General features: G+C 44.7%; 1 protein-coding gene across 4 annotated transcripts in view; it reads left to right on the top strand.

Moving 5' to 3' along the window:
* Window positions 1-26063, top strand: part of FRMPD2 (FERM and PDZ domain containing 2) — a 104340-nt gene that overhangs the window by 49142 nt on the left and 29135 nt on the right. For 3 of the 4 annotated variants that reach the window (XM_027530799.1, XM_027530797.1, XM_027530800.1), the window contains 6 exons: window positions 412-562; window positions 1234-1372; window positions 6986-7141; window positions 11903-12088; window positions 18871-19018; window positions 23004-23214. In XM_027530799.1, coding sequence (XP_027386600.1) covers window positions 412-562; window positions 1234-1372; window positions 6986-7141; window positions 11903-12088; window positions 18871-19018; window positions 23004-23214 — 991 coding nt within the window. The remainder of the gene's footprint in view (window positions 1-411; window positions 563-1233; window positions 1373-6985; window positions 7142-11902; window positions 12089-18870; window positions 19019-23003; window positions 23215-26063) is intronic. The other variant, XM_027530798.1, reaches the window with a different exon arrangement.

Raw genomic sequence — 26063 nt, 5'->3', positions numbered from 1 at the left:
TGAAGTCGCTCCGTCGTGTCCGACCCTTAGTGACCCCATGGACTGCAGCCTTCCAGGCTCCTCCGTCCATGGGATTTTCCAGGCGGGAATACTGGAGTGAGTGGGATGCCATTGCCTTTTCTGATAAGGTGGTCACTGGGAGGCAGATAAGTGATATCTCCTCTGAGATAAACATTCATACTTTCTTTTCTGGGTGCTAAGTTTCTTTTCACTGGCACTCTCGTCTTTGTTCCCTCTTCTTGGCCCCTCATGGACCCGACAGAGGTCCTGTGCACTAAATCCAGACAACCTGCTTCTCCTATACTCAGTCGGCTCTTGTCTCACCCTTCGGGCAGAGCTCAGGGCTGTGAGTCTGAGCGTGGTGCCTGCCCGGCTGCTTTTCCCTCTAAACACTCTCTACTTCCATTTCAGGTAAAGAGTTCTTTTTCTTGGATGCTGAAACCAGGTTGTGCAAAATAGCCCCTGAAGGCTGGAGTGAGCAGCCCCAGAAGAAGAGCTCCCCAAATGCCTTTGTGCTCTTTCTAAGGATAAAGTTCTTCGTGAGTCACTACGGGCTGCTCCAGTGAGTGCTGCAAACTTCTTGATTTGTTCCTTAGGTCATTTATGTCTGTTCAGGCTGACATTAGAGATAATGGGTAGGCAAGTGCTTGGCAAGTTAATGTGTGCACACATTACAACAGTTACTGCACCTGGTCTTCTTTTTCCTGGGTTCCAATATGACAGAAAAGGGGGAAAAGTCAGTGTTTGGGGACAAGCCCTGGTCAAAATGAAAGCTTTACCCTTTTGTTTCAAACATATGCCAGTCAAGGTCAAGCTCTCTCTCCCCTGACCCCAACATGCCCACCTCCCAGCAGCTCAGTGATGAGGATGGGAGGAGAGGGTCACGGCTTTGGGACTGGATCACTCTCTCTATTCCTTTGCTTATTAGACATACCATCTGACTAAGTATTCGTTTTCTTACTTGAGCCACAAGAACAAACATCTCCATGGATATGGTGGGAAGTGAGTAACCCTGTGTCTTGGGCACAGAATAGCCCTCAACAAGTGACAGGAGGCACGGTGTGGATAGACAAGCTCACCCTTGCCTTACTGGCATTGCCCTCTGGGTTCCACTGACTTGTATCCCATCTTCTCTCCTTTTTCTGCTTCGCAGACTGAGGAAACCCTCTGGCTTTAGTGCTCTCCTTTGTCCTCAGCGTTCCGGTAACCTTTATTCCTGCATCTCTTTGGCAGGCACAGCTGGACAAGGCATCAATTTTACCTGCAACTTCGGAAAGACATCCTGGAGGAGAAGCTGTATTGCAGCGATGAGACGCTGTTGCAGCTGGGGGTCCTTGCTCTGCAGGCTGAATTTGGCAGTTACCCAGAGGAGGTAGGTGTGGATATCAGGGGCCCTTGGGTGGGGTCACTAGAGAGGCAGTTATGGGACACTGGAGAGCTGTTGTAAATGTGAAGACTGAGCCTGTGTTCTTAGCACCTACCACTGAGATTGGGGTAAACTGCATCCACCCACCCACCCACCCACCCATCCATCCATTCACCTATCCATCCAACAAGTATCCATCAAGTGTTCTTTGCTCGGCTCTGGGGGATACAAAAATGAACAGGTCAAGTTTATACATTGTAAGGTAGTTCTAACCTAAAGTCTTGCCTACAACCAGTAATGTACTAATTTATTGGGCTCATCATCACTGGCTTTCAGATGTTTTGTGCCATGACCCCAATTAAAAAAAAAAGACAAACATTATAACTCAACCTGTACACATGTGTCCATGTAACAGAAGTGAGGCAAAAGTTTAGGAAATAAGATGCACTTATGTGATACACACTGGTATTTCCTATTATAGTCTAGTTAATTTATAAGTGCTGGTTATGAAGCACTCACAGGTCACCCATGGATTACAGGCAGCAGTTTGAAAACCATTTTTCAGGCTTCACCAATATCTCGCTCTCTTCCCAGCACATCTTCAGAAGTTGCCTCTATGTCTGGAGCCGTCTAAGTCCCTCTTTATCCCCTTGCATTTTTCACCGTCTGGTGTGGAGTATCCATTTCCTTATCAGTCTTGCTGTCAGTCTCTCCATTAGAATGGAATCCACCAGACAGTAAAGATTTTGTTTGTTTTGTTCTGCTGTTTCCCTCACGCCAAAGCAGAGCCTCAAACATGGGGAGTTTGCTCAAGACCAACTGATCTGAGGAGTGGGTGGATGAACTGAGTACAGGCTCTTGGCTGGATAACACTGTGGATAAAGTCATCCATCAGGAAAGTCAGCACCTTGCTTGTCAGGGAAATGTAGTTCAGTTCCCAACACCCAGCCTTCTCTGACCCTCACTTTCCTGCTCCCACTTCATCTACAGGGACTGAGACCTCACTTTCTTGTCTTGGCACGTCCCCACCCTACCCCCTGCCTGGGCAGGCAGTCTCCCAGGGCCAGCCTAGCCCACATAGCCCCTCCCTGCCCCTTTGGCAAAACTCCAGGCCTGTCACTGCTTGGAGCCCCTTTGTGTCTCCTCGCTTCTAGAGCTGGAGTCCCATCCACGCCTGGGCCTGCTCACTTCTGCCCGTGTGCTGCTACTTTGAGGGGGTCTTGGGAGGAGAACAGCCCAGGCACATGGAGGGTGCTGTAAGCCACGGGTGCCCTGGCGACAGTCACCATCCTTGCTGCAGCCTCTAGTCCAGCCCTGTGATGGCTCCTACAGACAGGGAAGTGTGGCCTCCCAGGGCAGTGTTGGGCTGACCTTAGCAGGCTCTATAGATTGAAGGAGTTTGTGAGTCAGACGGAATGAGATCCAAACCCTGCCTCTTTTGTTAAGTAGCCACGTGGCATTAGACATTATTTCTCTGTCTCAGCTCTTTATCTGCAAAATGGAAATAGGAGATAAGAGTAGGTCAGAACTACTGCAAGCGTGGAAGGTGGTGATGTATGCTGAGGCCCCGCGACACAGCTGCTCTTTGCAAGTTTTCCTGCCCTGCCCCGGACTCAGGAGCGCTCTGCTGGAGATTTCCTGCCCCGCCCTGGACCAGGAGCGCTCTGCTGGAGAACAAAGACCAGCTTTCAGTCTGTGGATTCAGACATACAGTTTCAACCTGATGCCCGGGATATAATGCTGAGAGTTGACAGAAACAGTAGGCCAGGTCCACTGAAGGCAGCCGGGAGCACACAGGCCCAGACCCTCCCACACGTTCTGCAATCCGGGCCCAGACCTCACCCTGGGCACCCCATTCTGGTGCCCCTTGCGCCCATCAGCTGCCCGGCTTCTGACTGGCCTCACCTAGTTTCTGCCTCAGCCTGGATCTCACCCTTCACCTTCAGCTCCTGCTTGAGATCCTGTCTCACCACCTCTGCTTCTGCTCTGGCCACCGGTGTGGTTCCAAGGTATTCTCTGCTGCCCCCATGTGGCCCCTAAAGGCGGACCTTTTCCCTTTCTTGCACGCCTGTGTGCATGCATGCGTGTGTGTGAAAGCAACAGATTACACATACCCGTTCATTTGGGCATCTACTCGCTCAACCCTAATTTATGGAGGGCTTGCTCCTTGCTTGCATCATCTAAGCCTGTGTCAACCCTGCAAAGCTGGTGTTATTTCCGTTGCATTTTATTTAAAAAATTTTTTTAAATAATTTTATTTAATTGTTTGTTTTTGGCTTTCCTGAGTCTTAGCTGCCGTGCAGGCTTTTCTCTCGTTGTGGTGAGTGGGGGTTACTCTCTAGCGCACAGGTTTCTCACTGTGGAGGCTTTTCTTGATGCAAGTCACGGGCTCTAGGGCACGAGGGCTTCAGTGGTTTGGGCGCGTGGCCTCAGCAGTGGTGGCCCCCGGGGTCTAGAGCACAGGCTCAGTCATTGCAGTGCTCGAGCTTGGTTGCTCCGAGGCACGTGGGATCTTCCTGGATCAGGGAACGAAAGTGTGTCTTGGGCACTGGCAGGCAGATTGAAGAATTGTGCTTCTGTGAGGTTAGGTAAGCTAGTGAGAGCACAGTTGGGACTCATTTCTAGGGCCCTGCTATCCTATGTGCCAGCACTGCAGTGGGCATGTCAAAGGGCATAAGGAGGTCTCAGAGTGCAGGCCTCTCCCTACATCTGGGTCACTGAGTGAGCAAGAGGAGGGGGCTGGCCCGTCCGGAGCTGCAAGGATTTCACGGCAGCCTTAGTTAATGGGCCTCGAGGCTGGGCAGCGCTGCCAGTCAGATCCAGGAAGGAACCTCGTGTGCCCTTCTAAGGGGTGGATATTTTGTCTGATAAATGGTTCTGGTGCCGGGGGAAAAAACATGATTTGGAAACCACTGCAGTGAAAGACTGGAGGCACTGATGAATTGTAAGCTGGGAAGTAAGTAACATGATTACATTTGCATTTTAAAAAGGGAGACAAAGACAGTTTGGTACAAAAATAAATCTCCTTAATCACATCATTGCAGCAGAACAAATTTCCTCTGGGTGCATTCTCCTCCAGCCTTTGATCACACACGGGGATTTTATGCAGTTGTAAATGTTGCCACATTTGATTTGCATTCTGCTTTCTCACTCAGTAGTATGTCTTCCCTTGGCCTTCCTAATGAGCTTTTGGGATAACCACGTGGCGTGCCTCACTAGGGCCGGAACTTGGCTTTCTTATTTGTTTTCTCGCTCGTGGGCGTCACCTAGAGGCTCCATGGAAGTGCGCATAACCACTACTATTATTGTTCCAGTCGCTTCTAATTTTCCTTTTCAAAATAAATGACAAAGAAAGAAATACTGGTGCTGGAGCTCTTTTAGTTTCACGCTGACTTCTGTTGATCTGACTTCTTTAGTTCTAGCAAAAGGATGCTGGGTCAAAGTTCCTACATTTTTAAAAAATGTTTAATGTCCTAAATGATTTTAAAAAATGCTTGATAGACTTCTGTTTTAGAACAGTTTGAGGTTCTTAGCACAATTGGGTGGAAGATGCAGAGATTCCCTACGTGCCCTTTGGCCCCACATACGCTTCCCCCACTCCCATCGTCTCCTTCTATCAATTCCAATTTATTGCAGCTGATAAGCCTACGCACTGATGTATCCTTATCCTCCGGAGTTCACAGTTACTATTAGAGTTCGCTCTTAGTGTTGTACATTCTCTACATTTGAACAAATTGATAATGACAGATATCTACTCTTACAGAATCATACAGAGTAGTGGTTTTTTTTTTGGCCACACCACGTGGCTTACAGTGTCTTAGATCCCCTACCAGGGACTGAACCTGGCCCTGGCAGTGGCCTAACCACCGGACCACCAGGGAATTCCCCAGAGTACTTTCATTGCCTTGAAACTCCTCCGTGCTCCCCCCCCCCCTCCCCTACCCCTGGCAACTGCTGATCTTTTCACAGTCTCTATAGTCCTGCCATTTCCAAAATGTCATAGAGTTGGGATCATACAGTACATAGCCTTTTCAAACTGGCTTCTTTCACTTAGTAATATGCATGTAGGTTTCCTCCATGTCTTTTCAGCTTGATAACTTATTTCTTTTTAGTGCTGAATAATATTCCATTGTCTGGATGTTCCAGAGTTTATTTATTCACTCACCAACTGAAGGACCTCTTTTGCTTGAGTTTTGGCAGCTGTGAATAAAGCTGCTGTGAACACCCATGTGCCGATTTCTGTGTGGACGCGCGTTTCCAGCTCCTTTGGGTAAATACCAAAGAGGTGATTGCTGGATCATATGGCACAAATGTGTTTAGTTCCATAAAAAATTGAAGAACTGTCTTCCCAAAGAGGTTTAACCATCTTGTACTCCCACCAGTAACTGAATGACTTCCGGCTCTTCCACATTTTGCCAGCATTTGGTGTCAGTTTCTGGGTAGGGGCCATTCTAACAGCATTCTGAACGCTTTTTTGTGTACTGGATTACCAAGCAATTTCTTCCTCTGAGCTGAGCTCAGAACTGGCATGGGCCAGCCCTAGGCTGGAGGATTCTGTCTCCAGCCACATGGGGACTCCTGTGCCAGACCAGGAACATGGGGATGTAGTGGATGCTGTGCCGTTCCTGTCAGACCCCCTCATCAGACCAACGTGCCCATTCCCAGCCCCGAAAAGGCCAGATGCTCCCAGTTTCCAGTTGCCTTCCCCATGGACAGTTGCCCTCAGCTTGCGTCTTGCCCAAGATTAGGCTGGTATTGGCTTCCTGAGACTAGGATGGGCTAATTCAGGAACACCAGGGAAGGGTCAGCTTCTCTATCTGCCAAGCTCTACGTTCCTCACTCCTTCCTGTGAACCTTGAGACCACTCCTCCAAAATGTCTGTGTACCTCTCCGTGCCCCAGAGTCCGTACCAGGGAACTCAGTATTGCAAAGTGAGTGATGGCGAGCCACAGTGTTAGCAGGGCTGCAGCCTCAGGTTTCCAGAAGAGTCGGCGCCGAAGGCTCAGGCCTGGGCTGTTGGTGCCAGATCTTCTCTTGTTTGGGGGACGCTTCTTGATCACTTTGTTGTGAAGAGATGGTGCCATAGACAAACCTCCCTTGAGAGAGGGGGCAGTGTGCTGGTAGTGCATGCAGATAGAAGTGCTGAGTGAATATATAGGAACACAGCTTTAGAGCCAGGGTTTCACTGTGCCATTGGGGAAGTGGCGTGACATTGCGGAACGGGCGAGGGCTTTGTTTCTGTCACTTCCAAATGGTGTGAACTTAGTTCTGTTAAATGACTTTCTTTCTTGTTCATTTGGCTCATGTTGGCAATGCCAATAATAATACTGTCCTCTTACGATTACCTGGAGGATAGAAAGAGCTAATATGTTCTGGGGACCTCCTGGCATACAGAAGGGGGTCAAAAACAGGTGGCTTCTTTCCCCTTTCCCTTCTGTTTCTGTTACGTGGTTTGGCTCAGTCTCTACTATGGTAGAATATGATATCCAGTGGGCACTTCAAAAGAGCATCTTTTCCCGGGGCCCCTAACTGAGTTGCGACTGCAGACAGGCTTCTGTTCTGCTCAGAGTCTTATAGAAGCTGTCTTGGCTGTGTCCCTTTTCTTCTGCATCTTTCCAGCAGGTAGAGAACAAAGCCTATTTTCGAGTTGAAGATTATATCCCTGCAAGTCTCATTGAGAGGATGACGGCTCTCCGGGCCCAAGTCGAAGTCTCAGAGATGCATCGTCTGAGCCCCATGCTTTGGGGAGAGGATGCTGAGTTGGAGTTCTTGAGGGTGAGGCCTTTGGACTCTTGAGGGGGCACGTAGTCAGCAATACCCTCCAGAGATTTCCCTGGGGCTGGGTGTGCTCAGAGCCACAGGGAGATACAGGCACAGGGCCCGAGACTTTTGGAAGTAGATGGCATTGGAGATGATCCCCCAAATGAGCAGGATTTACTGGGCCAGGGTGGGCGTGGCAGGCCCTTTCTTCAACCTTGGAGCTCACACTGTCAATATTCTGTGAGTGGGGGCAGGCCACATTTACTGTAGAGACATTTTTGACATCTGAAGTGCAAACTTGAGTGTGAGCCAAAAGCGAAGTCTCTTATGTTGGTGCACAGAGCCTCCAATGCACAGCTTTTGCTCAGTTCACAACTTAACACCCGGAGTGGACCAGGCACTACAGGAAACAGACAGGAAGGACGTGCTTTCTGCCTCTGGGGAGTTTAAGTTTTGCAGGGAGGACAGAAGGGGACCCAGAGGCTTGCAGCACTGTGAGAGCTGATAGCTGCCCAGTGACAACAGAAACAGTACCAGTTACTCTGCTTCAGGACGGGAGGGGCTGGCCGCTCTGCCTGTGCAGATAGAGCTGGGGGTGGGGGAGAGACATGTGGGAGGAGGCCCCCGAGCATCCCCAGGGTGATGTCCCTGGTGGGGCTTCTAGAGTTGGGGAGCAGTTTCAAAAGGGAACTCCAGGGCTTTTATATTTCTTTTTACAATGTCTCCTGAGACAAAAATATTCTGTTTTCTAGCTTTTGATAGAGATAGTCTTTTGAAAGCAGAACTACTGAGGTGAGGGCTATATTTTTTTTGGTCAGTCACTTGGAACTTTCTGCAGCACTTAGTACAGTATAAACACTTGAGTGTTTCGTTTGAGCAGCTCTGGGAGAAAGGCGCTCAGTGTGTTCCCCAATCCAGCCTTTGTTCCGGTTCCTTGCTAAGTGGGTGCAGCATTCCCTTGACAATGAACAAGTGAGGACTTCAAAGCCATGAGCACACCTCTGGTGGAGAGAGGGTGCAGGACCACAGAGCCAGCAGAGAAGCCAAGGATTTGGGTCTGCAGGCCTCTGCGCAGCCCTGGCTTAGTGTGCCTGGCTCGTTGTGTCCCTTCTTCCTCTCATTGAAAGATGACCAGTAGTTGTAAAGGAAGCCACCAACTCAAGGAAAAATGTGGAAACTTTTTTGGGGGATATCTTTTTCAAATTAGTTGATTTACAATACTTCATTAATTTCAAGTATATACAGCAAAGTGAGATATATATATATAAATGACAACCCACTCCAGTATCCTTGCTGGGATAATCCCATGGACAGAGGAGCCTGGTGGGCTACAGTCCATGGGCTTGCAAAGAGTCAGACATGTCTCAGCGACTAACATACACACACACACGCACACACACACACACACACACACACACACGCAAATAGGCTTCCCTCATGCCTCAGACAGTAAAGAATCCGTCTGCAGTGCAGGAGACCTGGGTTGGATCCTGGGATCACAAAGATCCTCTGGAGAAGGGAATGGGTATCCACCCCTGTATACTAGCCTGGAGAATTTCATGGACAGAGAAGCCTGTTGGGCTACAGTCCATGGGGTTGCAGTCAGACACAACTGAGTGAATGCACATTCACTTTTCACTTCATTCTTCCCCAATGAGACAACACGATCCATTTGTATGTGTTCATCCTTCCCTCTTTTGTCTGTGCATTCACATGTGTACATGCACTTACGTTTAAAACTGGATTTATATTATATAGTCAGTTTTGTGGGCTGTTTTTAAATCTCATCTCACTATTGAAACTTTCTTTTGAATCAACACATGAGGTACCCCAAATTTTTTCTCAGTATCCTGTTATTTGGCACATAAATTATTGTAAATATGGGACTATTTTAAACAACACTGAGATTCATATTTTTTTCTGCATATGTCTTTAGCTGCATTTCTGCTTAATTTCTTAAGGATAGACTCTCATGAGTAGAATCACAGGGTCAAAGGTTAGAAACATTTTATACAATGTTGGCATATACTGCTGACAGTCTACATCACAGACATCTCTGTTCATTTCTTGTCCCTTCTTCCAGGTTGTAAATGTCCAGAGGGCCTTGGATCCCCAGAACTCAGCACAGAGACCAGTTACTCCAATAAATATTTCCTGGATTATTTAATTATAGCTCCTGGTGGCTCCCTTTTCCATTATCAGATGACACCTATTGGCCTGTGCTTCACTGATGACTAATGCTGCTAGTTCATCAGATTTGGCGAGAGTCCAGTTTGAGTACTGCTGCTGGCAAGATTCACACCTATATTAGCATATAATCTCAGAACAACTTGTTCAAGGTTAACTTGGTGTTTTCCAAACTTCTTCAACCATGGAGCCATTTTCCCACATAACTAGGGATTGCCATATGCTGTTAAAATATTTTCTTTTTGTTGTTGAAGTCATACTGATTGTACCTTGTATTTTTTCCCACTTAGCATTATAACCTATGCATTCCCCAGACAAATACAAATGCTCTGTAAATATCCCTTGCAAAGCTTGCCCAATAATCCCTTTTAAGGTGGTACCTTTGTGTTTAGTTGTTCAGTCATGTACTACTCTTTGTGACCCTCTGGACCAGATTCCTCCATCCAAGGGATTTTCTGAGCAAGAATACTGGAGTGGGTTGCCATTTCCTTCTCCAGGGGATCTTCCAGACCCAGGGATCAAACTGATATCTCTTGCGTCTCCTACACTGCAGGCAGATTCTTTACCTCTGAGCCACCAGCTTCCCTTACCTTTAGGGGATACCTTTTAGGTAGGACCCTATAAGTGGTGGTTTAGTCACTAAGTCGTGTCCGACTCTTGCAACCCCACGGACTGTAACTAGCTAGCCAGGCTCCTCTGCCTGTGGGATTCTCCAGGCAAGAATACTGGAGTGGGTTGCCATTTCCTTCTCCAAGTACTCTATAAGGCGGGGCCTTTAGGAACATTTATTGCAAGGAACTAGTTTTCTCAACCCAACTCTGGAAGTCTGCACCAAACATCACTCTGATCAAAGGGTTTTGATCTTGGTCATTTGGTATATTTTCTTAGGACAGATTCCCGGAAGTGCAATGATAGGTCAAAGAAGGGCAGGCCTAGGAAGATAAAGGTTTTCTACAAACGAGAAGCAGGCGAAAGAGACCGGATGAGGAAGTCTGTCCCAGGAAAGCCCCGTAGGGTCCTGCTCTGTTACAGAACAGCACTGAACCATTTTAAAAATGTTGTGGGTCCAAGTACTTCAATATCATATCCCTTTCTATATAATTAAAAAATTAAAAATTAAAATCAAAACTAAACAATTTAAAAAATAAAAGAAAGTCTAATAGAGGCTATTCTATTGATGAATAGAATCTTCTACTGATGATGAATATTCGATAGAATTCTATTCTATCGAATATTCTATTATTCTATTGATTCTATTCTAATGATGACTATTTTAGTGCTTTAATTTTTTTTTTAGAAATATCACATCAAATTCTTTAAAAGAATTTATGCAGTTGTTTTGGGTTGGCCCTGCTTTGTCGTACTTTAGGCACATGCTCAGTCTGGCCATTGGACATTTCAGCACTGATGTCTGGTAATACTGTTTTAGACGATGACGATGACAGTGACGATGACAGGCTCTTTCCAAAGCTGAAAGAAACAGCAAGATTCTGGCTGCAGAAATGTAATCAAGATCATGCAAAAGGCTATAGGTTTTGTAGGCAGTGTGACCTATCTGCACAGATTACTTATCAGTACAGGGAGAAAAGACAGAAAAGGGCTCGAGAAAGGAGCTCTCCAAAGCCATAATTTGTCCTCAGTTTTGTGAGGATGAGAGAGATTGGGCAGGATTTTGTCCCCTCTGCTCTGGGGTAGGATGAGCACCGGATTTCACCCCTGAAACCCTTCTGAGAGAGTTTCAAATGTGTGGAGAGCACATGTACACATTCTTAGCCCACTTGCCTTGAGCCTAGGTGCATCAGTCTTCTAGTAAGAACTGGAGTCTACCAGGTGAGGATGAAGATGGCAGAGACCAGAACAGAGACATGATTACCATTCAGACATAAAAAAAGAATATCTGGATTAGGTTTACACACCAGTCTCTGAAGATTTTGGTTAGCCTGCTGCAGTTCCCAACTCTGACTGACCCTCAGGTTCCTGACAAAATTCTGTCTCCTAAACTGGAAAACTGAAGACAGATCTTGGACTGTGGGGACCCCACCCAATCACTGCCACATGCTGAGAAATGCCAGTGATTGCTCCTTTTTTCTGCAGGATGTTATCTTGTTTTAATAGTGCTGCTGATCATTTGGAAGGCTGCTTTCTGTGCCTGGGCCTCAGTTTTTCCCCCTGTAAAATGAAGGGGTTGTATCAGTAGTACTGCAGTAGGCTTTAGAAAAAGAAATCCCTGTGAGATGATTCAGAAGAGTCTGAATTCTACAACCTTGTTCAGGATATTATTATTTTCTGGTATCCTTTTCATAATTAATATCAGTGTTCCTAGCGTCTCAAGGTACTTCATTAGGGAAGGATTCCTTCATTCTATTAATAAAATATAACAACACCATCATATTAGAGGTGCAGAGAAGTGCTGTAGTAAGGAGATATGTGTAGCTTAGTGTTTCCGAAACTTATTTGGCAATCTTACTCTTTTTTTCAGAACATCTGTTAAGGTTTTGTTTTTTTTTTTTTCCTCATGGAATGGTTTGAAATCCATTATTTTAGACCAGTGTGCCTGTTTCTTCTTAATTGACCTTGTTCTCATTCTAGGTCGCTCAGCAGCTCCCGGAATATGGTGTGCTGGTGTACCAAGTTCTTCCAGAGAAGACACGGCTGGAGGGGGAAATGGCTCTGGGGATCTGTGCCAAGGGTGTTATCGTATACGAAGTGAGAAACAACAGCCGAATTGCAACTTTACGGTTCCAGTGGAGAGAAATTGAAAAGATTTTGGCTTACGTGAGTGTCACTCAGTTGATATGACCCCGGCTTTGTTTTCCTTTGATCTCTTACCCCTTTAAAGGAACAATAGGTCAGATGATCTTCTCCTAAGAAGTTAAGCTCACAGCCTGTCAGCTAACCTGTACTCCGTTGACTATGGCATGTTTGGGAGAAGTCTACCAGGGGATTTGAGTCCCCTGGAGGCCACTTCTTCTGCCATCCTTCACCCAGGCCCCTGTCACCTCCACTGGCAGCCACTAGCCTAAAGGACTACACCTTCCCTCTGGGTGAAGTTCTTTTAGTTTGGGGAATCTATTGATTTTGGGAGTGGCAAGGTTGGGAGTGGCAGATGGGGAAGGAGAGTTTGAAGTAGGTGCAATGGAGTCTGCATGCTTTTGAAACATTTTCCTTTTATTTTAATTTTCCCTTTGCACACATAGTGGGGAGGCATCTGGCCTGTCTCCCATGGACTACAGATGTGAAAACATTTGTCAGTCATTAAAAAAAAATTACAGTAATAACACACCTATTAAATGTACAGTGTTTGAAATAACATTTGAACATCATTTATTTGAATTTAGTTACAATTAATTTTCACACTGCTCATGGGGTTCTCAAGGCAAGAATACTGAATGGTTTGACCTTCTCTTCGCCAGTGGACCATGTTTTGTCAGAATTCTCCCCAATGACCTGTCCATCTTGGGTGGCCCTACACAGCATGGCTCATAGTTTCATTGAGCTAGACAAGGCTGTGGTCCATGTGAAAAGTTGGGTTAGTTTTATGTGATCGTGGTTTTCATTCTGTCTGTCCTCTGATGGAGAAGGATAAGAGGCTTATGGAAGCTTCCTGATGGGAGAGCCTGACTGAGGGGGAAACTGGGTCTTGTTCTGATGGGCAGGGCCATGTTCAGTAAATCTTTAATCCAATTTTCTGTTGATGGGCGGGGCTGTATTCCCTCCCTGTTGCTTGACCTGAGGCCAAACGATGGTGGGGGTAATAAGGACAGTGGCGACCTCCTTCAAAAGGTCCCATGATGCACTGCTGCCCTCGGGGTCTTCCAAGTGCAGCCTGAAGCAGGTGGCCCTGAAGCGGGCCACTGATGACCCACCCCTCTGCCGGAGACTCCAGGACACTCATGGCCATGTCTGGGTCAGTTTCTTGTGGGGTCACTGCTCCTTTCTCCTGGGTCCTGGTGCACACAAGGTTTTGTTTGTGCCCTCCAAGACTCTGTTTTCCCAGTCCTGTGTAAGTTCTGGTGGTTCTATGGTGGGGTTAATGGTGACCTCCTCCAAGAGGGCTTATGCCATACCCAGGTCTGCTGCACCCAGAGCCCCTGCAGCAGGCCACTGTTGACCTGCACTTCCACAGGTCAGTTTTCACTCCAATCCCAAAGAAAGGCAATGCCAAAGAATGCTCAAACTACCGCACAATTGCACTCATCTCACACGCTAGTAAAGTAGTGCTCAAAATTCTTTAAGCCAGGCTTCAACAGAACGTGAACCATGAACTTCCAGATGTTCAAGGTGGATTTAGAAAAGGCAGAGGAACCAGAGATCAAATTGCCAACCTCTGCTGGATCATCAAAAAAGCAAGAGAGTTCCAGAAAAACATCTACTTTTGCTTTATTGACTATGTCAAATTCTTTGACTGTGTGGATCACAACAAACTGTGGAAAATTCTTAAAGAGATGGGAATACCAGACCACCTGACCTGCCTCTTGAGAAATCTGTATTCAGGTCAGGAAGCAACAGTTAGAACTGGACATGGAACAACAGACTGGTTCCAAATAGGGAAAGTAGTATATCAAAGCTGTATATTGTCACCCTGCTTATTTAACTTATATGCAGAGTACATCCTGTGAAATGTCAGGCTGGGTGAAACACAAGCTGGAATCAAGATTGCTGGAAGAAATATCAATAACCTCAGCTATGCAGATGACACCATCCTTATGGCAGAAAGCAAATAAGAACTAAAGAGCTTCTTGATGAAAAAGTAGGCTTAAAGCTCAACATTCAGAAAACTAAGATCATGGCATCTGGTCCCATCACTTCATGGGAAATAGATGGGGAAACAGTGGAAACAGTGACAGACTTTATTTCTTGGGCTCCAAAATCACTACAGATGGTGACTGCAGCCATGAAATTAAAAGACCCTTGCTCCTTGGAAGAAAAGTTATGACCAACCTAGACAGCATATTAAAAAGCAGAGGCACTACTTTGCCAACAAAGGTCCGTCTAGTCAAGGCTACGGTTTTTTCAGTGGTCGTGTATGGATATGAGAGTTGGACTGTGAAGAAAGCTGAGCACTGAAGAATTGATGGTTTTGAACTGTGGTGTTGGAGAACACTCTTGAGAGTCCCTTGGACTGCATGGAGATCCAACCAGTCCATCCTAAAGGAAATCAGTCCTGAATGTTCACTGGAAGGACTGATGTTGAAGCTGAAACTCCAATACTTTGGCCACCTGATGTGAAGAGCCGACTCACAATGAGGGCTTCCTTGGCGGCTCAGATGATAAACAATCTGCCTGCAATGCAGGAGACCAGGCTTTGATCCCTGGGTGAGGAAGATCCTCTGAAGAAGGGAATGGCTACCCATTCCGGTTTTCTTTCCTGGAGAATTTCATGGACAGAGGAGACTGGCAGGCCACAGTGGGGTCGTGATTATTGAATATTCAATACTGTTATTACTTCCTATTTTCTCTATCTCATATTTGATTGTTCAAAATTCTCAATTCTCAGTGTAATTTCTTTTAAAACATTTGTAGAAGTGCAGACAACCTACCAAGTAATTTTGAAAACTAGAATTTTTGAAGCCATAAATTTAACAGCCCCCTGAAGTATTTTATATTTAAGTTGGTTTAACTTTTACAGATATTTGTTTTCCCCATGACCACAAAGAATTTCTTGTTTAAAGCTGGAAAGTCATCTGGTTCACAGAACAAACTTTGTAGCTTAAAAACACCCAGTCACTAATTAGGATTTCCATGTTCTGATGACCAGTCTCTTCCTCAACATAAATATCCTTTTTTATGGAAAAGTCATCATGGGAAGTAACATCACCAGCTGCTTGCCACAAACCCAGCATCTTACACAGAAAATGACTTGAGCTCTTCATGCTACGACTTAGGAAGCTAGTTTCAAATTAGCTTAATTACTAGAGGAAGCCAGAATGCTTCAGACAATTGCTAACATTTGTTTTGTCATCCTGAAGAGAGGTAGCCAAGGAAATAGGAAAAAAATGCCATTTTTACAATGAATATGATTTGTAGGTACATTGGCAGCCCGCCTGTGACAGAGACATCAATTCAGAAGATTATTCAATCACGAAAGCATTCATTGTGAAATAATGAACTTACCCATGCTAATAACTGTTCTTGGATATTAATAGTAGTTAAAAATGTCTGGAGAGAAATGCGCGAAGCCTGGGAGGATATAGCATTTGTAGGGCTCTCTTTAAAAAACAAGGATGCAAATTTCCAAAAACAAACAAGGTTTTAAAGTGACTGCTCATGTAGAATGAAAAAATTAATCACCACAACTCTTGAATTGTAAAAGATCAACTACTGCAAAATCCCCAAAGTAAAAAGTTAATATTCTTATTAGTGAATTTCCGGATAAACTCTATAATTCTTTTTTTTCTCTTTCAATGTTTTGGTGGCACACACTTTGTACTTTTCCATAGGATGATACTTTTGTAATATCTTTTTTTCTAGAGAGAAGAGAAATCTAGCACATCTGATTGAAAGTTGTTTTTATTGTTGATGAGATCCATAAAACATGCAGCTTTGCGACAGACATTCTTGCTCTTTGAAGCGCCACTGCAGGTTTCTAGGCTACCAACACAGGAAAATCAAATAAATTTCATATTGTGTGATTCCCATCAAGAAAAGAAAAAGAAAAAAATGTGCACTGTATTGATAAGGCAGTATATGTACAATTACAAAGTACATTCCTGATAGGATAAAAATTCCACTTAATTCGATGTTTTTGAGAATTAAATTACAGGTTTTCATTTCTGATGATTGAAAATGTTTCCTGCAGACTGGCCTCTGGCTCTGCATCTCAAATCTTATTCCTCTCTGGGGCTGACGCCACATACTTCTGAGGCTGGTTATTGTAGGGCATAGTCAATTTTACATGATTACTGGTCCTGTCTTTATGCTGAGATTTTGGGTGAGTTGGTCCAATGGAAGGAATATTCTGGGATGGCTGGCAATACACTGTTGCAGAAGAGACTGTAAATCACGTAAATAAATCCCATTAACTCTACATTGAAAGCAGCCCCATTCATTTCTGCTTCTCCTTAGCGGGGTCTGCTTCTCCATCGTGCAGTGTTATCTCTGGTGAGAAAAATAAGACTGAGTTCCAGTGGAAAGAAGAGTCAGTGATTTTAATTGATTGTGGTGAAAGCATCTTTCTTTCTACATTTTATAAAAACACAGGAAGCTGTTGCTGGGTCCCTTCCAGGAAATGGCCTTCCCAAGTAGGGGTCTGGAGTTTCAACTTCCTTAGCTGGGCACATCTGCCTCTGTCTGAGAGAATCTTATCCTGCAAAGATGTGTCAAGCCAAACAAATAAATGAGCCTGCAAAGGAACAACAATAAAATTACAAGGGAAGAAATATTTGAAATGATAAAACATGCTTTGAAACAAGCATGATGTTACAGAAACACCAAGTATTTTTATTCTGTAACAACACAGATGTAAATACACTTTTTGTGTTTGTGCTGAAAACCCTGAGATTCAAGTTACTCATCATCTTATTCATGGAGCAGTTTGCTTGTGCGAAAGTTGGCTTGAAGATATGGATTTCCCATTAAATGATGTTATCAAAGTGGGAAAAAAAAATCTAAACCACTACAGTCAAGACTATTTTCAGCTTCATGCCAAGAAATGAGATAGCAGTTCTCCTCTCTGGGGTGTTTAATACCTTAGGGCACTGGGGTCCGAAAGCACAATGGTTTGGCAAGAGTTTATGGTCTGAAAGAAAGATGTGGTGTATACGTGTGCACGTGTGAACAATTCTCTTTTTTTAGATTTGTTAAAGAAGAATTATTCAATTTTAGAAAATGACTTATCTAAGATTTTTAATACCTGAGTGAATTTAATATAAAATTGTCATGACTGTATATAAGCATATCAATGCATATTGACAAAGTAGATGGATTCTAAGCAAATATTCAACTTTGGAAAAGTATGGATAAAATGATCAGCCAGTGGAGTTTAGACATTATAATTTGAATACTGAGGAAAAAATTAGTGAGGATAGTTAGATAGCATCTATTAATGTTTGAGAAAATGCATTAAATATAAAATACTAGATATAATTCAGTTGAATTCAAAATCCATTCACATTAGTATAGATTCAACATTAATTTGTTAATAAAAGTAAAGGATATTTAGAGAATGCTTAAATTATCTGAAATTAGGTTAATGGTAAAAAAAAGTTTTTTAAAAGGGAAGTAATGAACAGTTGTCACCCTTTGTTAATATTTGATTGTGTGAATGGAGGTTCTTGGGAATGGCAATTATCAAAAATTAAAAGGGATTAGCCTTAAAGACAGAGAAGGCAGTGGCACCCCAGTCCAGTACTCTTGCCTGGAAAATCCCATGGATGGAGGAGCCTGGTGGGCTGCAGTCCATGGGGTCGTGAAGAGTAAGACACGACTGAGCGACTTCACTTTCACTTTTCACTTTCATGCACTGGAGAAGGAAATGGCAACCCACTCCAGTGTTCTTGCCTGGAGAATCCCAGGGACGGGGAAGCCTGGTGGGCCGCCGTCTGTGAGGTCACACAGAGTCAGACACGACTGAAGCGACTTAGCAGCAGCAGCAGCAGCAGCCTTAAAGAAGTGCAGGAGTTTCAGAATGCCCTTTCAAGCATAAAACCTGTATTTATAAAGTTATCTTTATAGGAGCAAGCTCAAGGTTCTTATGAAATATCTAGAATAGAGATTTTATTTGGAAGTTATATATAAATTTGTATTTAATAGCATTTCTATTACTGTATATTTCATTGTTCTTATTAGAGTTATATATTGCAAACATTAAGGATCTTTTCCTGGAAGCTCGATATAGATAGCCCCAGATAGATATTCCTCTCCAGTTTATCTCAGTGAGCGGTACAAAAATTATCCCTTTGCGCATGGGCCTTGAAGGTATAAATGCTGAGGAAGTGTTTCTTGGTGATATGACCTCAGTTCCTGCTGCATTCTGAGGCGTCTCCGTCCGCTTCCTCATTTGTAGAATAAGGATAATGATGGGACTGCTCTCATTCTGTAGCTTCTAGGACGAAATGAATTAAGACACAGAGAGGATTTAGAACAGAACCTGGCACATAACAGCATGAAAACATGAGATTGCTGATGTGATTTTATCTTTTCTATAAACCTGCTAGCTGAGATTTTGCCTTCCAAGCCCAGGAGTTTGGACAATGCAAACTATGAGTATATTCAGTGGCCTTTCCCGACGCACGTGGAGATTATGTTCACTTCTTGCTGAGGGAAGTGCCTGTACTGAGCTCATTTCATATTCTTTTCACCTAGCACAGTCCTTGGCAGATACCAATTGCTCAATAAAGAAACATTTGATTTATGAATGAAGGGGGAAAAAAGAGGGGTTGTATTTAAACTAAGAAAAAATATTGGGCCATAGTCAGACAATGTCCGCCATACCCTTCTGGATGCCTACATTGGTATCCAGCTGACAGCTCCTGCATTTGGTTATTTTCTGGATAGTTATACTTCGATGGATGGGTGAGAATGGTCAATGTGTTAAAGTCCGCATTTGTTCCCCGCAGCGGAAGAAGTTCATCATCACAAGCAGCGTCACTGGGAAAAAGCACACATTTGTCGCTGATTCAGTCAAGACCTGTAAATATCTGCTGGGCCTGTGCTGCGCCCAGCATGGGTTTAATGCTCAGATGAGTTCTCCTGGAGTTACGAGTGGTGAGTACACACTACGTTCTCAGCCTAAAGCTAGTTGGGCTTGAAGGCTGGGTGTATCCTGGTTACTGTTGAGCTCTCACCATTATTTCCTATTCATTTATAAAAGGGAGCAATATAATATAGTGCTTTCACCATTCATATTCCCAGAGTGGTCCCTGTGTGTGCGTCACCTGGGAGCCAGTTAGGAAGGCAGAGTCTCAGGCCCCTGAGTCAGAATCTGCCCTTGTGAAGACCCAGGTGATCTGGACGCAGATGAACCCCAGGCTTGGAATGTGGACCCTGGAGTCCAGCAGACTCAGAGCTATGCCAGGTACTAGCTGCGTGACTGTGAACACTCACTTGCCTTTCTGGGCCTCGGTGTCCTCAACTGAGCAACTGCCCATCCAGCGGGTTCGTGCTGTGCCCCAACAGGACATGCTGTTCTCACTCATCTAGAATGAATGTCTGATGTTCATGGCTCCACGTGACTCGTGACGGCAGCTCCTGCTTGTGGGGGTTTTGTTTGTTTTCAGTCGCTCGGTCGTGTCCGATTCTCTGGGACCCGATAGACTGTAGCATGCCAAGTGGTTTTGTTTGACACCAGTCAATTCACAGGGGAGCTGCATCACTGGGTCCTGGCATCCTGGGGTTGGGGATCAAATAGGAAACAAAATTGTTGAGCATTCAGATGCAGAACCAAATACAGAAAATAAAAGTGGCCTATTATTTTCAGCAAAACCAAACAAATATATAAATATGTCTTTGAAGTCACAGACTAGCATTTCTATGATGTTTCCAGGGAGCTAGAAATAATGAATGTAAATTATGTTTTACCTGCTATTGCTAAAATAAAGTGTGAGACATCATCCGTATCTATTTTATTGCCTGATATCAATGAACATAAAATATTTATAAAGACTCCATAGGCTTACTAGCAAAATTAGTCCTTTTAAGCCTGTCTTGCTCATAATACACTGTTTTCTCAAACTACAGATTCGACCATAATAGGAATTTTGGGGAATCTAATATTTGCATGGCCTCTACTTGCCATGCTCTTCCAGGCTCAGACAACCAAGATAAGTCTGATTCTCCAAGAATAAGTTCAAGGACAATCCGCTCCTTGCAGTCCTTGCCAGTTAACCGCCTCTGTGCTCCCTTCCCAGATGGAGCTGACTGCTCCTCCTTTCGTGCAGGCTCCACCTTCTCACGCGTGGTGCTCAGCCCCTTTGATTTGTGGATGTGTCTGCCTCCACCTTTCAGTGAGCTGGGAGTTCCCAGAGGGTAGGGAGAGGGTCCCCGCCTTTACTGTTCCAACATGAAACAGAGGTGTATCAAGTGGGAGACGGTTAATATTAACACACGCTTTTTGAATGAATGGATGGATAATTGGTGTGGAAATACAACCATTTAATTCATTGTGCCTCTATTTTGATTTTATATTTGGTTTTCAGTTTCCAGTATCATAAATAATATTGCAGCAAACATCAGTGGGAGAAAAACTTTTTTGTATCTTGTATTATTTGTTTAAGCTAGATTTCATTTAAATCTGGGACACAAAGCAGGGGCAGTTTTAGGGCTTTTGCTGGTTTTCTGAGCACCATCCCCGTGCCCAGTATCACCGTGCCTGCTTCATTGCATCTTTGCTGGAAGACACATCATCATGTTTATCTCTGTTCACTTATGGGGAGAGATGATTCCTTGGTGTTGTTTCATTTGACATTTCTTTGACTGTTGGGAAGCTGGACGTTTTCCAAATGTTTCTTAGTCATTCTTCTGTGAATTGTCTCAACAAGCATATTACTTTATAGTTATATTTGATTCCCTGGGGTGAGAGAAAAATCACCGAGCTTCTACAAGTGCATAAATTCAGGATTAAATCAGAGAGAATCTGTCAGCATCGCAGAGGGGGACCACAGGCCTTTTCTCGTCCTTTCAGACAGATGGCCGAAAGCTTCAGGGGTGCTTGTGGCCCTTCCGCAAGCTTCTGGCTGTCAGACTCCACAGACCTGCAGTGACCAGCCGCCGTCCTGCCCTAGTCCCTTTCTCTGATTCCTTGTGGCTTCCTCTCTGGCGCACCAATGCTCCCCATCTTCTGCTGGGGACAGAACTCTGCTGGGAATGCAGGCCCTTTGTGATCTTACTCCTCTGCTACCTTCTGGAGCCTTCCTCTCTTGGGCACACCTCTTCTTCCCGTACCGCCAACCTCTGTACATAGGGTTCTTTGAAATCCCACAAAACCTTTTTGAGCTGAGTCCCTGTCATCACTTTCTTTCTCTACAGTGTCTCCCTGTGAGTATTAAATATCCACCATAATTAAGGTTAAGGTCACTGTCCCTTTAGACCTTGGCAATCGGAGGGGGCTGGAAACGCCTCAGATGAATCTCCCGTGCTGTTTTCATCTCCACGGCCTCGGTACATCCATTTTCTGGTATGGGCTATAAAGTCAGCTGAGTGAGTCCTGCTCTACCACCTACAAGCCCTGGGGACCTTGAGCAAATTGTCAACTCTCTCTTAGCCTCACTTTTCCTCATCTATAAAATGGGTATAATAATATCTAACCCACAGGGTTCTTGTGAGGATTAAGTGAGACAATACAGATAACATGCTTACCACTGTGCCTGGCATGTGACAAGCACACAGGACGGGTGGGCTGCTAGTGTGGATATCACTGCCATTGCTGCTGTATCATATTCAAATTGCGTTCAGTCTTCTTTTCTTCCTTGCCTGTTGTGTTCAGTCGCCAAGTCGTGTCTGACTCTTTTGCAGCCCCATCTGTCCATGGGACTTCCCAGGCAAGAATCCTGGAGTGGGTTGCGATTTCCTTCTCCATCTCCCTTGCCTGCTGTATGTGAATGATGGTGCTGAGTGCCTCCTAGACACAGAACGTTTCCCCAAAATATTTTTTAAAGGCTACCTTGGGACTTCTCTGGCAGTCCAGTGGTTACGATCCCTGCAGGTGGTGCAAGTTTGATCCTGGTCAGGGAATTAAGATCCCACATGCCATGTTGTGCGGCCAAAAAGAAAAAAAGAGCTACCTTTTTCAGTGGGTGCGGTACGGACAGTGAACCAGGCCCGCTGTGCGTTAGGGGGATTGTCTCCTAGAGGAAGTAAACGCTCACGGACAAGCTCTCACTGAAGGCACCTCACTGCTTTAGATACGAGTGCAGACACGCGCTCACACACAGCTTGGAGCCACACCAGTGCCATGTGCTGAGTATTCTTTTCTTCTTGGTCGTAACAGGGTCGTGCCATCTGTTGATAGTCAGAACATAGTCATCATTTTCTTTTTTCAAATTACAAACTGGACTTTGTATAAATCCTAGTTAAGTTAAGGAATCTATCTATCAAATCCAGTTTCTTACGAAGGAAGTGGTGAGAGTCACTCACATTCCTGGGCTCACGTTAGGGATTTCATCAAAACCATTTGTTACCTCTTTCTGTAAGAAGGGAGGGAGGGCGTTGTTAAAACTGGAAGACAACACATCTGATCTATTCATATTTCAGAAAATTGGATCTTAAATCTTATTAGTAAGGAAACTAAGCTGTGTAAAGATGAAAGATTGTGTTCCACAGGGCAGAGAGGAGTCTTGGGAGCTCAGGTAATCTGCAGACCTATTTGTTAACGTTTGGAGGATGGTTTGTAAAGGCAGCGAGCAGAACGGGTGGCGGCAGTTAATTTTACACCAGGCTCTGCTGGCGCTGTGACACTGCCGTGAACTGTGCCTCAAAGTCCTTCAGCTGCCGGGGCATGGAGGGTATCCCGTCTCTTCCTACCTGTGTGTCTGAGTTTTCTTTCCTTAGTGAGTGCTAACTAGACAGACTTGGCATTCTCAGGGCTCATCACAGCAGCTCCACGAGCCAGCATGAGGAAAAATAGGTCCCTCGCTGCAGACAAAGTAAAGCCAGGACAGCACCTGGGGCCTGTGATGTGTTGCTGCCATGAGAGTGATGGAGGCAGCATCATTCTTGTGGGTATTTATGTTTATCTGTTTCTGCCACATTTCAGACTCCGATAAGTGTGTGCAAATGGCCAGTCTGAGTCTTGCACACCTGGCCCAGTCCAACCAACTCACTTGGATTCAGAGACTGTCGAGCTCAGAAAACGCGCTGTTCATACCTGGGCTGGAGGACGCCGCGGGGGGCCTGCTGCGCAGGTCGCTGGATAACTTCACCATGGACACCAGCAAGGGGACAAGGGCCCAAGGACTCAGAGGCAGGTGGGTTGACACGTCTGCTCTCTGGGCCTGAACCGCCGTGTACCTGGTGCTCAGGAGCAATCCCTACGTGAAGACCTTGTTTAAAGGCGGTCAGATGTCTCAGGGAAGTACGTGTTCATTGGGTAATTACCAGTTAATTCCACAGAGATTTCCCGAAGGCTGTCTGTGGGCCAAATCTATGCTAAACACTCTAAGGCCGATATCCCGTGTCTCCCTGCTATGCTGCTCTATCTTTTGGCGGAGAAAGAGCTAGGTGATGATACGAAATTGATGAGAACGAAATAAACAAGTTGTAGTACCTTTTCAGGTTTGTCATGAACCAGGTACTGTTCTAAATACTGTATCCATCAAAGACTTTAGCCTTCACAACCCTACAGAGTAGTTTCTATTTTCTCCCATTTTGGGACTTGAACACACACAACTGGCCCTGGAATCTGCACTCCTAACTGCTATACTACTGCTGCTTTCTTTGTTGATGAATCACTTGTAATTTAATTTGCAAGGCAAAATAATGAGCTTATCAACATAACTCTACATTATAACACAATGATCCATACATTTTAAACTAGCCTATCAGTTGGATTGCACTAACATGGTGCAATAAAAATAGCACAGATTCACAGGCAGCATGTGACGTTACAGGAGCAATGAAGATGTTACAGGAGCTGTTCTTTGGAATGAGTTATACATCTGTTTCAGCAAGAGGAAAGGGTGGTTGATTTGGATTGTGATGCATATATTATATCTTAAAGCAATTCATAGAAAATTATGGCTCCCAATCTGTTGATGCAAATATGCATCACCATATACTGCAAACCCAATCAGTAATGATGAAGCCAAGCTATCTATTACTGTGTGACGAACAACCCCAAAGCACAGTGGCTTAAAATAGCAAGCATCGCGTTATTCTATTTCACAATTTTCTGGGTTACAAATTTAAGGCAGGGCTTGGCTGGCTGATTCTTCTCCTCTTGACGGTACTCATCTGGACTGGTCTGAAGCCTCCAAGACTGTGTTATTTACATGCCCAGCCCTCTGCTGGGGATGACTGGGACGGTGAGCTCAGCTCACCTGATAGATTAAAAGCTCAAAGAAGCCATGACTGACTCGAGGCCATCTGAGAATGCTTTGACTGCAAAATACCCTTCCAGTGACCTGCTAGTGAAAGGTTGTTGTTGAATCACGCGAATACACTGGGATTCTTGGCCCCCGGAGGAGAAGAATTCAATCTGGGGCCAGAGACGAGGCTTGATCGCTCAGAGCTTTTGTGTAATAAAGTTTTATTAAAGTATAAAGGAGATAGAGAAAGCTTCTGACATAGGCATCAGAAGGGAGCAGAAAGACTATCCGCTTGCTAGTGTTAACAACGAAGTTATATAATCCAAAGAATGTCTGGAGGTTGTAAAGACCTCCCATAATTTACATTTTAAGATAACAGAATTAGCCAGAAGGTTTAATCCAGAGACTGTCCTCAGGTAGGATACATTATTGTTATATAATCCTAAGGAATGTGGAGAAAGAAAAAAAGTTTGTCCTTTCTTCCTCCTTGAGAATTCCAGACCCCTCTCTCCTTGGGGACCCCTAGACTCCTTATCAACCTGCCTAGGAACTGACTCTCTCACTAGTGGACATGCCCATGAGGGACTGGCAACATTGCATGGCAGCCGGCCTTCTCAATCGAAAGCTGAATCAGAGTCCTCAGTAATCTCCTCTACTTTTAGTTTATGAATGCCAGGTTTTCACAACCCTTAATGACTCACATCAGTCAGTCAGTCAGTTCAGTTGCTCAGTTGTGTTCGACTCTTTGTGACCCCATGAAACGCAGCACGCCAGGCCTCCCTGTCCATCACCAACTCCTGGAGTTTACCCAAACTCATGTCTATTGAGTCGGTGATGCCATTCAACCATCTCATCCTCTGTCATCCCCTTCTCCTCCTGCCTTCAATCTTTCCTAGCATCAGGGTCTTTTCAAATGAGTCAGCTCTTTGCATGAGGTGGCCAAAGTATTGAAGTTTCAGCTTCAACATCAGTCCTTCCAATGAACACCCAGGACTGATTTCCTTTAGGATGGACTGGTTGGATCTCCTTGCAGTCCAAGGGACTCTCAAGAGTCTTCTCCAACACCACAGTTCAAAAGCATCAATTCTTCGATGCTCAGCTTTCTTTATAGTCCAACTCTTACATCCATACATGACCACTGGAAAAACCATAGCCTTGACTAGACGAACCTTTGTTGACAAAGTAATGTCTCTGCTTTTTAATATGCTGTCTAGGTTGGTCATAACTTTCCTTCCAAGGAGTAAGCATCTTTTAATTTCATGGCTGCAGTCACCATTTGCAATGATTTTGGAGCCCCCAAAAATAAAGTCTGCCACTGTTTCCACCGTTTCCCCATCTATTTGCTATGAACTGATAGGACCGGATGCCATGATCTTCGTTTTCTGAAGGTTGAGCTTTAAGCCTACTTTTTCACTCTCCTTTTTCACTTTCATCAAGAGGCTCTTTAGTTTTTCTTCACTTTCTGCTGTAAGGATGGTGTCATCTGCATATCTGAGGTTATTAATACTTCTCCTGGCAATCTTGATTCCAGCTTGTGCTTCTTCCAGCCCAGTGTTTCTCATGATGTACTCTGCATATAAGTTAAATAAGCAGGGTGACAATATACAGCCTTGATGTACTGCTTTTCCTTTTTGGAACCAGTCTGTTGTTCCATGTCCAGTTCTAACTGTTGCTTCCTGACCTGCATACAGGTTTCTCAAGAGGCAGGTCAGGTGGTCTGGTATTCCCATCTCTTTCATCAGAGGTTACTGATAACTTTCCATGAAAAGGGAATAACCAGGTCAGCCTTT

Source organism: Bos indicus x Bos taurus, chromosome 28, assembly GCF_003369695.1.
Source record: "Bos indicus x Bos taurus breed Angus x Brahman F1 hybrid chromosome 28, Bos_hybrid_MaternalHap_v2.0, whole genome shotgun sequence".
NCBI lineage: Eukaryota > Metazoa > Chordata > Mammalia > Artiodactyla > Bovidae > Bos > Bos indicus x Bos taurus.
The sequence above is the reverse complement of the archived record's forward strand: the minus strand, read 5'-3'. Positions and strand labels throughout refer to the sequence as shown.